The 15,890-nt window shown below is 49.6% G+C and overlaps 1 protein-coding gene across 1 annotated transcript in view; it reads right to left on the bottom strand.

Moving 5' to 3' along the window:
* Window positions 1-883: 883 nt before the first annotated feature.
* Window positions 884-15,890, bottom strand: part of RFX7 (regulatory factor X7) — a 134,423-nt gene continuing 119,416 nt past the window's right edge. The window contains exons 8-9 of the mRNA XM_038750244.1: window positions 11,565-11,860; window positions 884-6,990 (exon numbers count right to left, since the gene is read on the bottom strand). Coding sequence (XP_038606172.1) covers window positions 3,667-6,990; window positions 11,565-11,860 — 3,620 coding nt within the window. The 3' untranslated portion in view covers window positions 884-3,666. The remainder of the gene's footprint in view (window positions 6,991-11,564; window positions 11,861-15,890) is intronic.

Here is a 15,890-nt window from a genome sequence, read left to right as displayed (position 1 = left end):
AGGATTTGAACCCATGACCTCGGACTCCAAAGCCCGGGCTCTTTTCCACTGAGCCACGTGTAACTAGTAGAGAGGGCATCCACTCTGTCAAGCTGTCTTCTGCTAGGGACTTCTGCAGGGGAGGAGCAGGGCTAATGCACCACCGTCACATTGTCTGTTGTCTATTACATTTCTATTTATTTTATTTTGTTAGTATGTTTGGTTTTGTTCTCCGTCTCCCCCTTCTAGACTGTGAGCCCGCTGTTGGGTAGGGACTGTCTCTAGATGTTGCAAACTTGTACTTCCCAAGCGCTTAGTACAGTGCTCTGCACACAGTAAGCGCTCAATAAATACAATTGATGACATGTTGCCGACTTGTACTTCCCAAGCGCTTAGTCCAGTGCTCTGCACACAGTAAGCGCTCAATAAATACGATTGATTGATGATTGATTGTCTGAACGCTTCCATGGTCTAAGTGCTCGAACCCAGGCCTCGAAGTAGGAGGACTTGGGTTCTAATCCCAGCTCAGCTGCTTTCCTGCAGGGTAACCTGGGGCGAGTCGCTTTACTTCTCTGTGCCTCAGTTACCTCACCTTTAAAATGGGATGAAAATCCCTGCTCTCCCTCCCTCTTAGACTGTGAGCCCCATGTGGGACGGGGACCCTGTCCAAACTGCCTATGCTGTAGCTACTCCGGCGCTCAGTACAGTGCTTTGCGCATAGTAAAGTGCTTACCGAATAACAACAACAACAATAATCCATTTCTTGCGGTCTTCAAATTTCACCCCTGCCCACTCAGCGCTGTGGGCCAGGCGAGTCCAAGAGGAGGGAAGCCACGTTTTCCTTTCTTCATGACGCTCGTATCGATGCGCAGGATTAAAAGAAAACCCCGGACGGTTTAATATAAAATGTTTTTATTATTTTTGAAAACATTTAAAAAACAATTTTTGAGCACTTTCAATAAAAAAAATAACTGAAATGCTACTGCAATATTCCACTACCGTAGTTTCAGCAGGTACAACAGACAACAAAACACGGGGGTGGGGAGGGGAATCTGACTTTTTTCACTAAATGAAAATGTGAAACAGGGGTTTGTTTTTTGTTTTTTTCCTTACGGTGCAGTAAAGAAAGCACAGTATATAGTACAAGACTATTATATGAACTTCAGATGCACTGCACAAGAATCACTTTCCTCAGTTCAAAAGTCAGTGCTTATTGCAATGATTTGCAAAACTCTTTACTTCATGAAGTCTTCCATCATGATAAAACGAGGCAAAATATTTTAAACATCAGAACGATGAAAACAATCTGTCAAAAGAACCGTCAACAATAACTAAGCAGAATTAGTAAACGTAAAAAAAGTAAATAACTTGTGAATAACTATGTTCGCCTGGTTCACTTCCAACCAGTTCCAATACAGTCAAAACAACAACAAAAAAAAGTGGTTACAGGAATATACCTAGTACTGTACAAGATAAGTCAATAACACGCATGCACTCTTTGTGATCATGTATTAACATGGTGAAGCAAACTAAACTTAATTTCTTCCTGCTGTAGGTTTCTCACGTAAGAGAATAAGAAATAGAAATATCTCATTGAGATCAATGCACATTGCTACATAAGACAATTTCATCTGTCACCCGGATGACATTTTTGCCTTTTCATAACGAAATACATTTAAAAAGGTTTCTCTGTGGGCCGTATTGGTTGCATTTATCCTAAGAGATGTGCCTGCCACAGGTTCAACAGAAATTTAGTGCAATAGATGAACCCTAGAGAAGTCTGCGGGACGGACCAACCCAATTTCAAGTGTTTGCTGCAATACTGTCTAGGGGCCAAACTTTGCTAGTCTTGCCGTTTTAGGTTCGAAAAAAAGATCCGGAGCTATTTCGTCGCGTTAGCAGGACGCCAATCATGTAAACACGAGAGCAGAACTGCCTCCAATTCCCCTCTTTCCGAGTATTTCACCCAGCGAGGCTCCCGTCCTTTGGGTATTGCATACTTTGGTGTGCAGTAGCGCTGTGTCTCAATGTACGGTAAAGAAATAACTTGCATCAAGAACAAATATCGTAACAGCAAACACACACGAACGCCAGTAACTAGTACATGATACCGATATACAAAGCTCTGAGCTAACCCTAGCACCATTTGATTTGTGAAAATATCCGACCGTTCCCCCTCCTCTCGCTTTTAACGGGAGACCCGTACTCTATTACACGTGCTCTGCTGCAAGCGTTTCCTACCCGTTCTGCTCGGCTCGCTGATTACTTTGCAGGTAAGGTTGGGTCGGTCCGAACTTAAAGCACTTCATCGGCGCTTAAACCCAATTTCTAGGTTTCATTTTTAGAGACTCCGTTACGGACTGCAAGCCGGGGCAGGTTTCGCGATGCCTTGAGGTTGAACAAATAAATATGCGTTAAAAATCCGACGGGAGGGGTGGCGAGGAATTGATTTTAAAACTAAATCCGCAAATACGGATTTCTCCTTCAGCTGAAGACGGTATAAAGAACGAGGGAAACAATTACTAAAAAATACTCCTCCCTTTCCAAGTATTATTGATAACCACTCCTCTTGCGGGAGAAGAGAGGCTTGCTGCAAACTGGATTTAGCTAATAAAACATTTTTGCAGTTTAGATTTTTAGGCCCCTCCTGCGGGTTAGCTGTTATTTTTCAAAGCGATCTCATGACCAAATTTCATTTTTGCCAATGGGAAGAGCAGAGAGCGTCAGCTGATAATACCAGCCGTGTGAGGAAGAAAAAAAAACTCGACCCCCGAATATATTATAATTAAAAGGGTTTAAAAACAAATCTCAGATCTCAATGATTTAATATTTGCCCGCAGCCAAGGTACTAAGGAAAGCAAATGTTTATATTTTCCCCTTACATCGCCTTTCCCAAACTGTCAAATAAAAAAAAACCATGGAACAAAATGGTTTCTAACGTGGGTCTGGACCTCCTCGGCTAGGCCTCGGAAGCTCAGGATAATTTACTCGTTTCGTGCATTTTCCAGCTCGGGTTAAAACCGACTTTTAAAAACGGTCACTAAAAACGCTCGCGGGAGGTCGCGGGTGTAAATGGCTTCGAGACCAGGTGTCGGTGCACCTTTCGCTTTGTTTAAAGGAAGAGATTTTCTAAGTCCTTCCCTAGGAGGTCCAGCTGGAGGAAGGGAGCGTTCTCGAGAGGTTTCTCACAGCAAACCATCCTACGGGGAAGCCGCACCGCTTCAGGAAAAGCCTTTCTGCCTCCAGTCTGCCAAGCTGGAGCTCCCGACCTAAAAGACCCCGCGTCGATAAAGCAAATTAATGGCTCCAACCAACCAGGCCTACTCGGGGAGAGGCGAGCTCTGCAGAACACCTAAGGGGCCCAAAATGGCCTGGGAGGAAAAGGTCTGAAGGCTGCTCAATCAACGCGTTTCTGAGCAAACTAAACGTGGGGACGGTTATAAAATCTGAATCTCGACATCGACTCTCCATCGGCCCTCCACCTCCGGGAACGGGCTTCAACCTCGTTCCGCGGCGACTCTGCCCGCTTCCCGCTTCCCCGCTGAGGAACGAACCAGGATGCAGCAACCCCTTTGCAAAACGCCGCAATTACGAGCAGGTGTTTCTGCTGCGGGAGGCACTTCCATTAAGACAAATACAATACGTCTGGTCTTTAGATACAGTGTGCTACATATCAGAAAACGCAATTCAACCCAACATCTCGACGGCGGGATGGTCCTTGCTCTCCATCCACTCGAACCCCGACGCCGTTATGGAGTTGATGGACTCGTTGCAAATCTGCTGAAAGAGCGGATCGTTCTTCAACTCCTCCAGGGTGGCCTCGTCGTCCTGGCCCTGCTGGCGACCCGGGTCGAAGAGCAGATTGGGGTCGAGGGCGTTCAGGTCGTTGATGCTGCCCGACAGCTCGGAAGACAACCGGATCTCGCTGGAGAAGTCGGCGGCGACGGTATGGAGATCGGCCGCCACCTGCCCCGCCAGCTGCTGGCTGGTCGGCAGGCTGTCCCCGCCCAGCAGCTCCTTCACGGTGCTGCTGAAATCCAACTGCTGCTCTCCGATCTCCCCCGGCGCTTGGTCGTCCCCGGAAGAGAAGTGGATCTGGTCGGCGCCGCTGCTTTTCGTGAGGTAAGTCGGCGTCGGGAACTCGTAGACCGGGGCGCCGGAGTGGATCGGACCCTGCGGGCTGGCGGCGGCGAAGGCCGCCGACGTCTCCAGGATCTGCGTGAGATTCATCCTGGCTGTGTAGTTGGAGGGCAGGTTGTTCATCCCCAGGCCCCGCACGGCGTCGTCGCCGTCCGAGTCCAGCTTGCTCAGCAACACGTTGGTGATTTTCTTAGTGTTGGTCTGCTTCTGGAGCGAGGGGAAGGCCGTCTGCATCATGACCGTCAACGGGACGGACTGGCTCCTCTGAGCTAGGCTGTTGGCGCCGACGTCGGGGTGGATGCCGGCCAAGACGGTGTGGATCTCGGGCGCGAGCGGGCTGCCGAAGGGGGTCAGGTTGGACCGCGGGATGTTGGACACCGGGTAGAGGGTGCTGCCGCTAAGGTTGCGCTGGCGGTGGACGGCGGGGCTGACGCTCCGGCACCTGAAGCTGTTGTTGAGGGAGGAGCCGGCGCCTTTGCCGTCGAGCGGGGCGGGGACGGCGAACCCTTCCTGCTTGTTGGCGGTGGCGGCGGCGTTCCCGCCGGCCCCCTGGGGCTGCACGGGGGAGACGGGCGTCAGGCGGCCCAAGTGGGGGTCGTGATGCCTGGGCTGAGACTGGTAGGACTGGCTGGGCACCGCGAAGGCGTGCGGCTTCCGGAAACGGTCCTCCACCAGCTCCTGGTAGCTCGGCAGGATGCCGTGGCTGGCCACGGCCGCCCCGCCGACCCCCCCGCCGTACCCGTTGTTCATCCACTCCAGCTTGGTTTTGTCCGGGTGCGTGGCCGTGGGCCTCTGCATCGGTTTCACGGGGCTGCTGGAGACGATGCTGGCATCGTGGTAGGCCAGGCTGGAGCTGATCGGGGTGAACGCGAAGGGGTTCCTGCACTCGACGGGGCTCGGGGGGACGCTGCTGCTGCAGTTGGAATGCGGCGTGCCGATGGGCGTGTGCCGGCTGCTCCCCAGCGCGCTGTCCACCGGCGTCGTGGGAGCCAGCCTGGAGCAGGGGCTCTCCCGGGACAGGCCCTGCGAGCCGGCGATCATCTCCGACGTGGGGGTGGGCGTGGGCGTGGGGGTGGGGGTCGGGGTGGGGGTGGGGGTGGGGGTGTGGATCGGAGTGCCGTTGCTGTGGACCGAGTGGTAGAAGTGGGGGTTGGCGGGGTGGGACGCCACGGGAGCGCTCGGGGTCACCGCCTGCCCCTGGAGGGCCAGCCCCAGGCAGCCGCCGTACGGGTGGGAGTTGTTCAGCGACATCTGCTCCTCCATGAGGACCAGCTCTTCCACGATGCTGTCCTGGGTCAGCTCGTCGTCGAACGGGAAGTAGTTCTCGTTCGCCTGCGGGCCGGGAGGCTCGAACGGCTTCAGTTCGGACGGCGGGGCTACCCGGTTCGAAGACCGGGCCGCCACCTGGCCCAGGGCGGATTCCTCCGGCTGGTTCTGGAGCTGCGGGCCGAAGGGGCTCTGCTGGAGCCCCTCGAAGCGCAACGGCTCCCAGACGGACTTCGGCAGGTCGCTCCCGCCGGGGGCTTCGGCCACGTCCATGACGCCCGCGTCCTGCCGCTCCGTGCGGTCGGCCGGCGGAAGCTCGGAGTCCCGGGCGGCCTCCACTCGCTGCCACGGGTTTAGAGTCGAGCCGCCGTCCGGCTTGGACTCGTTCTCTGGGACGAAAACGTTTCTTTCTAATTTCACCCGGACGCCCGGAGAGGCGGCGGCCGCCTGGGGCCCTCCCGCGGAGCCGCCGGGCCCGGCGCCCTTAGAGCTCGGCGGGCAACTGGCCGCCGGGTGGGCCGGGGCCCCGGAACTGACCTTGGCGGTTGCCGCCTTGCCGGGAGGCTGGACCGCTCCGCCGGGGCCCTCCGCCTTGGCCGGCGCGGGGGCTTTCGGATCCCTCTTAACCCCGCCGGCCCTGGGGCCTTCCGGGGTCCCGGCCGGGGGCGGCTCCACCAGGGACTTCTTGACGAGAGGCACCTGGGACTCTTGCAGCGTGGGAGGCTGTCGCTTCCGCGGACTTTTAGTGCATAACTTAGTGTCTTTGCCGGCGGGGTCTCCCCCGGGGGGTGAACTGGTGTCGGTGCTGGTGCTGGAGAAATTCTGAGTGGCCACCGAGAGCGTGACGGCGCTCGGATTATTGCCCGCGGAAGAAGCCGGCAGAATTTCGTTGGAGCGACTTTTGCACCTGGTCCTCGGGTTGCACGTCTTGGCCGCCCTTGCGTCGTCAGGGCCCTCGGTTGGAGCCTTCTGGGCTCCCCCCTCCGGATGATGCCGCTGCCCCAAAACCACCGCGGGCGTTGCCCTGGGAGCTTTGGAAGCCTCGGCGTTCTCTTGGCACGCTACGGGATTCTCCTCCGCCCCAGCTTCCGGCTCCACCTTGATCTCCACGGCCGACGCGGCCCCGGCCCCGCTCGTCTTGGAGCCGGGAGACCGGAGGGACACGACCGAGCCGTTCTTGATCTGGGGGACGGCGCGGGGCTCGTCGGCCGCTCCCGCGCCGGGGTTGGCCGCGGCGTTGGGCTTGAGGGGGGTGCCGCCGCCGCCGCCGGGCGTGAGGGATATCGCTGTCATTTTCACCACGTTCAAGGAACTCACGTGGGGGGCAGGGACGACGGTCTTGATGGGGCTGCTCGTGAAGAGGACGGTAGTCGGGGAGCGGATGGTGAGGGCACTGGTGTTGGCTGGCTTGGGTAGGATCTGAGGGTAGCGGGGCCGGGCGGAACGGTCGCCCCCGGGACTGGCCGGGACGTTCTGAGGAGTCTTGGGCGCCTGCTTCACCGACTGCATGTGCTGAGTTACCACCTGGACGTTAAGAGGAAGAACCTTGCCATCCGGGGAACCCATCGGACTTGGGGACGTGACCAGCTGCCTGGTTCGGGTCACCTGTTCAGAGGAGCGACACGACATGAGTTACACGGCCCTTCGGCTTGAGCCGAAGCGCGGGGTACTTTTAACATGTGTCCCTTTCTTCACCATCAACAGAATACTCCACTGCTACAGAATCTGAAAACCCACAAGTCCTCAGACGAGAGCGCACGTTTTTTTAAATACCAGATGATCTGCGGACGACACCCTACACGTAAATAGTGACGATGGTATTTGTTGAGCGCTTACTATGTGCAAAGCACCGTTCTAAGCGCTGGGGGGATACAAGGTGATCAGGTTGTCCCACGTGGGACTCACAGTCTTAATCCCCATTTTCCAGATGAGGGAACTGAGGCCCAGAGAAGTTAAGTGACCCAGCAGACAAGTGGCGGAGCTGGGATTTGAACCCATGACCTCTGATCTCGAGCTATCTTGTCTGTGTACTTTGCCCTTCCCTTGGCTAGGGCAGGAAAGGAGACCAGTCTCACATGGTTGTACTTCCCAAGCACTTAGTGCAGTGCTCTGCACATAGTAAGCGCTCAATAAATGCGATTGATGATGATATGTGTTTGTATGTATTTATTACTGTATTTATTTTATCTCTGCCATCATTTAAGTATCTCTGCAGGTTACGTCCTTACGCATCTCCTCCTCCCCACAGCACCTGTATATATGTATATGTGTTTGTACATATTTATTACTCTATTTATTTATTTATTTTACTTGTACATCTCTATTCTATTTATTTTATTTTGTTAGTATGTTTGGTTTTGTTCTCTGTCTCCCCCTTTTAGACTGTGAGCCCACTGTCGGGTAGGGACTGTCTCTATACGTTGCCAATTTGTACTTCCCAAGCGCTTAGTACAGTGCTCTGCACATAGTAAGCTCTCAATAAATGCGATTGATGATGATGATGACTCCAAAGCCCGGGCTCTTTCCACTGAGCCACACTGCTTCTCTAATGTAAATGTATACTGTACTGCGGTGGCCATTTAACAGGTAGAGAGACCTTCGAGGAGTTCTGCAGGAAAGGCACAGTTCCATCTCTAGACTAAGCTCATCGTGGGCAGGGACTGTGTCCGTTTACTGTTCTGGTGTAATCTACCAAGCGCTTACTACAGTGCTTGGCACACAGCAAGCGCTCAATAAATTCCATCGAACGAATGAATTTCTGGAGATTCAAGTTTTTCTAGATAGCACGACCACCTATTCGATTATTATGAACCAGGAGCTGGCAGAGTAATTTGGCTAGGACAGAGGGGAGCTCCCAGCGAAAATCAGTTCTTGCAAAGAAACAGACCCTGTCTTATTACTGAGGAAAGAATAGGGGCAAGAACAATTTAACAACAACTCCTCTAGCCTGTAAGATCATCATCAATCGTATTTATTGAGCGCTTACTATGTGCAGAGTACTGTACTAAGCGCTTGGGAAGTACAAATTGGTAACATATAGAGACAGTCCCTACCCAACATTGGGCTCACGGTCTAAAAGGGGGAGAGTTGTGGAGAGGGAACGTATCTACCAATTCCGTTATACTGTACTCTCCGCAGGGCTCAGTACAATGCTTTGCACCTAGTAAGCACTCAACACCTAGGATCAACCTGGAGAAGAGAAGCAGTGAAGAAGAAACTTGAAGGTCCGCGAACACACTTATGGTTTCTTGTAATTTTTTTAATGGCATCTGTTAAGCACTTATTTTTGTACCAGGCGCTGTACTAAGCCCTGGGATAGGTACAAACTGATCAGGTTGGACACAGTCCATGCCACGTGTCCAGTCTTAATCCCCATGTTACAGATGAAGTAGCTGAGGCATACAGAAGTTAAGTGACTGGCCCAAGGTCACACAGCAGACAAGTGGCCGAGCAGGATTAGAACCCAGGTCCTCCAGACCCTCAAACAACTGCTCTAGCCACTAGGCTGTGTATTTCCCGTTTAACGACGCTGCCTGAAAATGTCTTACACATGGCCACATTACAATTTTTAAATTGGGCCTGATGTTCAACAACTGAGAGTTTCTAAAATGGAAGACAGTTCTACCTCTTTCACTCTGGATAGACCATGGACTGGAGAAATTCTTTATGCAGTGCAATCAATCAATTAATGGTACTGACTGGTAAATAATATTTGTCATAGGTGAATTTCACCATCGGGGTGTCTCCTTCGGCAAAAAATATTTCTGTTTGCCGCTTATGTCTATAAATAGCATTATGGGTAAAACAACTGCCTGATAATACACTTACGAACATTTTATTAAAAGGTATTTGTTAAGCGCTATGTGCCGGGCACTGTACTAAGATGCAAGATAAACAGGTTGGACAGTCCTTGCCTCACATAGGGCTCACCATCTTTCTCCCCATTTTACAGATGAGGCAAACTGAGACACGAGAAGTGACTTGCCCAAGGTCACACCGCAAACAAGCGGTGGAGCTGGGATTAGAACCCAGGTCGGCTGGCTTCCAGGCTCATGCTCTTTCCACTATGCCAAGCTGCTGCTCAAATTCGACGCAAATTCTGGGCAGAAAGTGCAGTTGGGACAACAAATCTCGCAGGCTTGAATACACGTCATTCCCCGGAAGAACTCGGTATTACGCGAATGGATTTGTGTTTAAAAAAATTAGCCTATGTTTGAACAAAGCTAAGTTTATGTGAGATATTCCGTTTGAACCCTCAATGGGTTAAATGAGAACACTTAAAAGAGCCTGTTGAGGAGTCTAAACATCATAATCATCTCAAAAGCCAAATTTAATATTAATATTTAATAGTCTTTTAGACTGTGAGCCCACTATTGGGTAGGGACTGTCTCTATTTGTTGCCAACTTGTACTTCCCAAGCGCTTAGTACAGTGCTCTGCACACAGTAAGTGCTCAATAAATACGATTGATTGATTGAATGATTGAGTGGCAAGTGGCAGAGACGGGTTTAGAACCCGTGACCTCTGACTCCCAAGCCTGGGCTCTTTCCACTGAGCCACGCAGCTTCCACTGCTCACCTGTATATATGTATATATGTTTGTACACATTTATTACTCTATTTATTTATTTATTTTACTTGTACATATCTATTCTAATATAATATTCTAAATTAATATCTATTTAGAATAGAAATATAAATATTCTAAATTTAATATTCTAAAATAATAGCTATTATTTTATTTTGTTAGCATGTTTGGTTTTGTTCTCTGTCTTCCCCTTTTAGACTGTGAGCCCACTGTTGGGTAGGGACTGTACATGTTGCCAACTTGGACTTCCCAAGTGCTTAGTACAGTGCTCTGCACACAGTAAGCGCTCAATAAATACAATTGATTGATTGATTGATTGATTGATTAAATACACCTACGAGTTTAATAAAGAAAAGCATCTTTAAGGAGGAAGATTCTGACTGTTGTCATGGGCAGTTCACCTGCTATTCCGTATTGCGCTGAATTACAGCAACCCTAAGGGAGTCTTCATCAGCATCCTTGTATTACTTTCTAGCTACCCCGGTGCTTAGTACAGTGCCGGGCACACAGTAAGCGCTTGACAAATACCATTACAAACCACCAACGAACACCATCCATCCCACCAAGTGATTCAAGTTTGAGAAGGCAATTCCATTCATGGGAAAAAAAAAATAATCATTGGACAGACAGGACGGAGCCAAGATTCTTGCTCCTTTGTCACTTAACAGAACTATGTAATTCCTTGGAAGACCACACTGCTTGGGGATATTACCAATCAATCAATCAATCAATCAATCATATTTACTGAGCAGTTACTGTGTGCAGAGCACTGTACTACACACTTGGGAAGTCCAAGTTGGCAACGTATAGAGACAGTCCCTACCCAACAGTGGGCTCACAGTCTAAAAGGGGGAGACAGAGAACAAAACCAAACATACTAACAAAATAAAATAATAGATATTATTTTAGAATATTAAATTTAGAATATTCATATTTATAGTCTAAATAGATATTAATTTTGAATATTATATTAGAATAGATATGTACAAGTAAAATAAATAAATAAATAGAGTAATAAATATGTACAAACATATATACATATATACAGGTGAGCAGTGGAAGCAGCGTGGCTCAGTGGGAAAAGCCCGGGCTTTGGAGTCAGAGGTCGTGGGTTCGAATCCCGGCTCCACCACAAGTCTGCTGTGTGACCTTGGGCAAGTCACTTAACTTCTTTGAGCCTCAGTGACCTCATCTGTAAAAATGGGGGTTAAGACTGTGAGCCCTATGTGGGACAACTTGATCACACTGTATCCCCCCCCAGCGCTCAGAACAGTGCTTTGCACGTAGTAAGCGCTTAACAAATGCCATTATTATTATTATTATTATTAGTGGAAAGAGCCCAGGCTTGGGAGTCAGAGGTCACGGGTTCTAAACCCGGCTCCGCCTCTTGCCTGCTGGGTGATCTTGGACATGTCACTTCACTCCTCTGGGCCTCGGTGACCTCACCTGTGAAATGGGGATGAAGACTGTGAGCCCCACGGGGGACAACCTGATGACCTTATATCCACCCCAGGTCTTAGAACAGTGCTTGGCACATAGTAAGCGCTTAACAAATGCCGTTATTATTATTATTATTATTACTATTATTATTACCGGGATAGGGCTGGGGACAGCTGCCACCACGATACCGATTGGCTGGGGAGAGAGGATGGCGGAGTTTCCGTTCGAGATCCCGGCTACTCCGTTGGTTACCGCTCCTTCTGGTTTCTTCGCGGAAGCTTCTCCCGGCAGAGGAGACTGCAGCTTCTGCTCCTGCTGCTTCTTCTGGATTTTCCGTTGGAGCTGCTGCTTGGCATCGACGGGAGACGGCAGTGTCTTCACTTGAGGCTGAAAGGAATTGCTTTCGGCCGTGGGCACGAAAGCAGAGGGCTGGATGCTCCCTTTGATCCCTGGAAATACAAGGTACGAGGAATCGAATCGATCGGCGGTATTTACCGAGAGCTACCGTCTTGCGGGGCACTGTACTGAGCGACCGGGACAATATAACAGAGTTGGGAGACACGTTTCCCCGCCCACGACGGGAATACTTGCTTATACCATGGGCTAAAGCCACATCCAGCTGGTTTGTACGTACTCAAGCAGTTATCCACCGCTTTAAGGAAGCGTTTTTGCCAATTAATTTTCCTCGGACACCTCGAAGTGTAGCTCGCGGACAAAATTCGCACCCAAATCAAGGGTAACTTTGCCCGGCATTTGCAGGATCAAAGATCAACCGCGTCCTCAGTGCTGCATGTTTCACAAACCCATCAGAAGATGGCAGTGAATACTCTGTCCGGTCACTAGAAAATACATTTATTTTAATATTTTAACACGGTACCAACGAAATCACCTCTCACCCCACAAGACTTGTGAATGCAAAAACCGTTTTAAGACTTGGAGGTGCTTTTTAAGGCTAGAAACTGAGGGGAGGTCTAGGTTAACGCTACCAAAAAGGGCGTGAAACCGGCTACGAACAGGACATGCAACGTTATTTCTCATAAAAGGTATATCCAAAGGGCTGCCATTTGAAAACCTGATTTCAGAGATGGAAGGCACAGGATCACCAAGACTTGGCTCAATTTTCTCTTCCGATCTGAGGTAGGAGATCAAAATTGGGGGGAAACAACAGGTTTTTAAACCCCCAATTCCTAGCTCCATTAACTACACCGCTGTCGTAGAAAATAAATGGAAAAATGGGGTGAATTTGGAGAGACACACCCATAGGCGAGACACGTAATTTCTTTGGGCCTTGGTTTTCTGATCTGTAAAATAGGGGTAAGGACCAATAATAATAACGATCATAATAATAATTATGGAATTTGTTAAGCACTTTCATTCATTCATTCTTTCAATTGTATTTATTGAGTGCTTACTGTGTGCAGAGCACTGTATTAAGCGCTTGGGAAGTACCAAGCACTGTTCTAAGCATTGTGGAAGATACAATTAGGTTGGACACAGTCCCTGTCCCACATGAGGCTCACGCTCGTAATCCTCATTTTCCAGATGAGATAACTGAGGCACAGAGAAGTGAAGTGATTTGCCCAAGGTCACACAGCCAACAAGTGGCGGAGCTGGGATTAGAACCCACAACCTCTGACTTTGAAGCCCGGGCTCTTGCCACCGATTGTATTTATTGAGCGCTTACTGTGTGCAGAGCACTGTACTAAGCGCTTGGGAAGTACAAGTTGGCAACGTATAGAGACGGTCCCTACCCAACAGCGGGCTCACAGTCTAGTGTAGACCATGTCTGAGCTCCTGGCCTTGTAGCTACCCCAGTGCTTAGCACATAGTACAATGCTTAAGAAATGCCACAATGTCTGCTTTAAGAGCATGTGCGCTTTATGCCTCACAAGAAGGAAAAGCTGTTCTTTTTTTTATGGCATTTATTAAGCGCTTACTATGTGCAAAGCACTGTTCTAAGCGCTGGGGAGGTAACAAGGTGATCGGGTTGTCCCACGTGGGGCTCACAGTCTCAATCCCCAGTTTACAGATGAGGTAACTGAGGCCCAGAGAAGTTAAGTGACTTGCCCAAAGTCACACAGCTGACAAGTGGCAGAGGCGGGATATGAACCCGTGACCTCTGACTCCAAAGCCCGGGCTCTTCTCCACTGAGCCACGCTGCTTCTCAAGGGCAGAGGTATCTCTGTGGTCTAAGTGGGGGCAAGATCGGGTAATTAAATGCTTTTTTCTGCGACTACTGGCTAGTCTGGGAGTGGCCCGAGAAGTCAGTGCCCAAATGGCTCTAACATTACAGGTCCCCAAATGGTCTTTTCAATCAGAGGTCACAGCACAAGAAATACCAAAACACAAACATGGTACATCTCTAAACGGATGCAGGTTAACAGAAAAAGGGGTGCGGTCGGAGAAGATCTGGGGGTGTCTCTGGAAATCCGACTCTCAGTTCTGGAGCATCGAATACTGAAGGACGTACCTCGTTCTCGCCTGTCCCGCCATCGACCCCCGGCCCACATCATCCCCCGGGCCTGGAATGCCCTCCCTCTGCCCATCCGCCAAGCTAGCTCTCTTCCTCCCTTCATGGCCCTGCTGAGAGCTCACCTCCTCCAAGAGGCCTTCCCAGACTGAGCCCCTTCCTTCCTCTCCCCCTCGTCCCCCTCTCCAACCCCCCTCATCTTACCTCCTTCCCTTCCCCACAGCACCTGTATATATGTATATATGTTTGTACATATTTATTACTCTATTTATTTTACTTGTACATAGCTATTCTATTTATTTTATTTTGTTAGTATGTTTGGTTTTGTTCTCTGTCTCCCCCTTTTAGACTGTGAGCCCACTGTTGGGTAGGGACTGTCTCTATATGTTGCCAATTTGTACTTCTCAAGCGCTTAGTACAGTTCTCTGCACATAGTAAGCACTCAATAAATACGATTGATGATGATGATGATGATTGGCTGGTTAAACAAAGTTCACCTCAGGCCATCATTTCAAAACACTCTTTTGTGATTGTAGGGTGGATAACAACAACAACAACAACAAAAAGGTGAAGATAGCAATTACAATAACGACCACTGTCACCATCTGTGTTTATCTGAAACCATCTACATATTCATTTTTCATGCAGTGAAGTCCTTTCCATTTTATAACCCAACAATTAACTCTCAACTTTGACCTCCCCTTTCTTTGGGTGCATATGCAACTGGAAAACAAAGGGAGCCAGGTATTTTATACCTGAAAAGGGAGTTTTTAGGCCTGCGGGCAAGAAAATGCCTCTAGTTTGGAGACCAGTAGAAAAGCGAGTTCACAAAATAACAACTGATTAATCTATAAAAACATTTTCCCATAGAGCCAATAATTTTGCCTGGCTTCTCATTCTACCTAGTGAAGCAGTGTGGTCCAGTGGAGAGAACACTGATCTGGGAATCAGGAGACTTAGGCATTAATCCCAGCTCTACCACTGGCCTTACCTCTCTGTGCCTCTCCTGGAAAATAGGGCTGATGTCTTAGTACAGTGCTAAGCGCTTAGTACAGTGCTCTGCACACAGTAAGCGCTCAATAAATACGACTGATGATGTCTGCCCTCCCTCTTTCTTGGACTCCAAGTCCCTTAGAGGATAGAGATTGTGTCCAGTCTGATGATCTTGTTCCCTACCACAGTGCTTAGCGCAGTGCCCGAAACCTAGTCGGTTCTTAATATTACGATAATAATCATTATTATCATTGTAGAAAGATACTGCACATCTGGGGAAGTCAGGAAAAGAGGGGGGTGAACTTTGCTACTATAAATATAAAGCGTACATCTCCTGAAAAACAGCACTCCACATTTATCTCTAGACTCCCTGAGGGCAGGGAATGTGACCGTTATATTGTACTCTACCAAGCACTTAGTACAGTGCTTTGCACACAGTAAGCACTCAGTAAATACAAATGAACGAATGAATCTCCGATTCTTCAGAGCCTTCTGGTTGAATTTAATGACCATCTTCCCCCTAAAATGCCCAGCCTCTTTCAACTTAAACCTCCCACCTACCAACCATAAAATGACAGTGATAATAATTGTTGTAATTTTTCAGCGCTTACTATGTGCCAGGCTCCGGACTGAACACGGGGGTAGATACAAGCTAATCACGTTGGACACAGTCCCTGCCCCACGTGGGGCTCAGAGTCTTCACCCCCATTTTACAGATGAGGTAACCGCGGCACAGAGAAGCTGAGTGACTTGCCCAAGGTCACCGAGCAGACCAGCCGTGGAGCTGGGATTAGAACCCAAGTCCTTCTAACTCCTAGGCCTGGGCTCTATCCATTAGGCCCCGCTACCTCTTATGTCCAGCGTGGTTTAGTGGAAGGATCATGGGCTTGAGAGTCACAGGACGCGGGTTCTAATCCCGGCTCCGCCACTTGTCAGCTGTGTGACTTTGGGCAAGTCACTTAACTTTTCTGTGCCTCAGTTCCCTCATCTGTAAAAGGGGGATGAAGACTGTGAGC

Source organism: Tachyglossus aculeatus, chromosome 8, assembly GCF_015852505.1.
Source record: "Tachyglossus aculeatus isolate mTacAcu1 chromosome 8, mTacAcu1.pri, whole genome shotgun sequence".
Classification (NCBI taxonomy): domain Eukaryota; kingdom Metazoa; phylum Chordata; class Mammalia; order Monotremata; family Tachyglossidae; genus Tachyglossus; species Tachyglossus aculeatus.
Note: the sequence above shows the minus strand (reverse complement) of the source record. Positions and strands in the feature narration are given on the sequence as shown.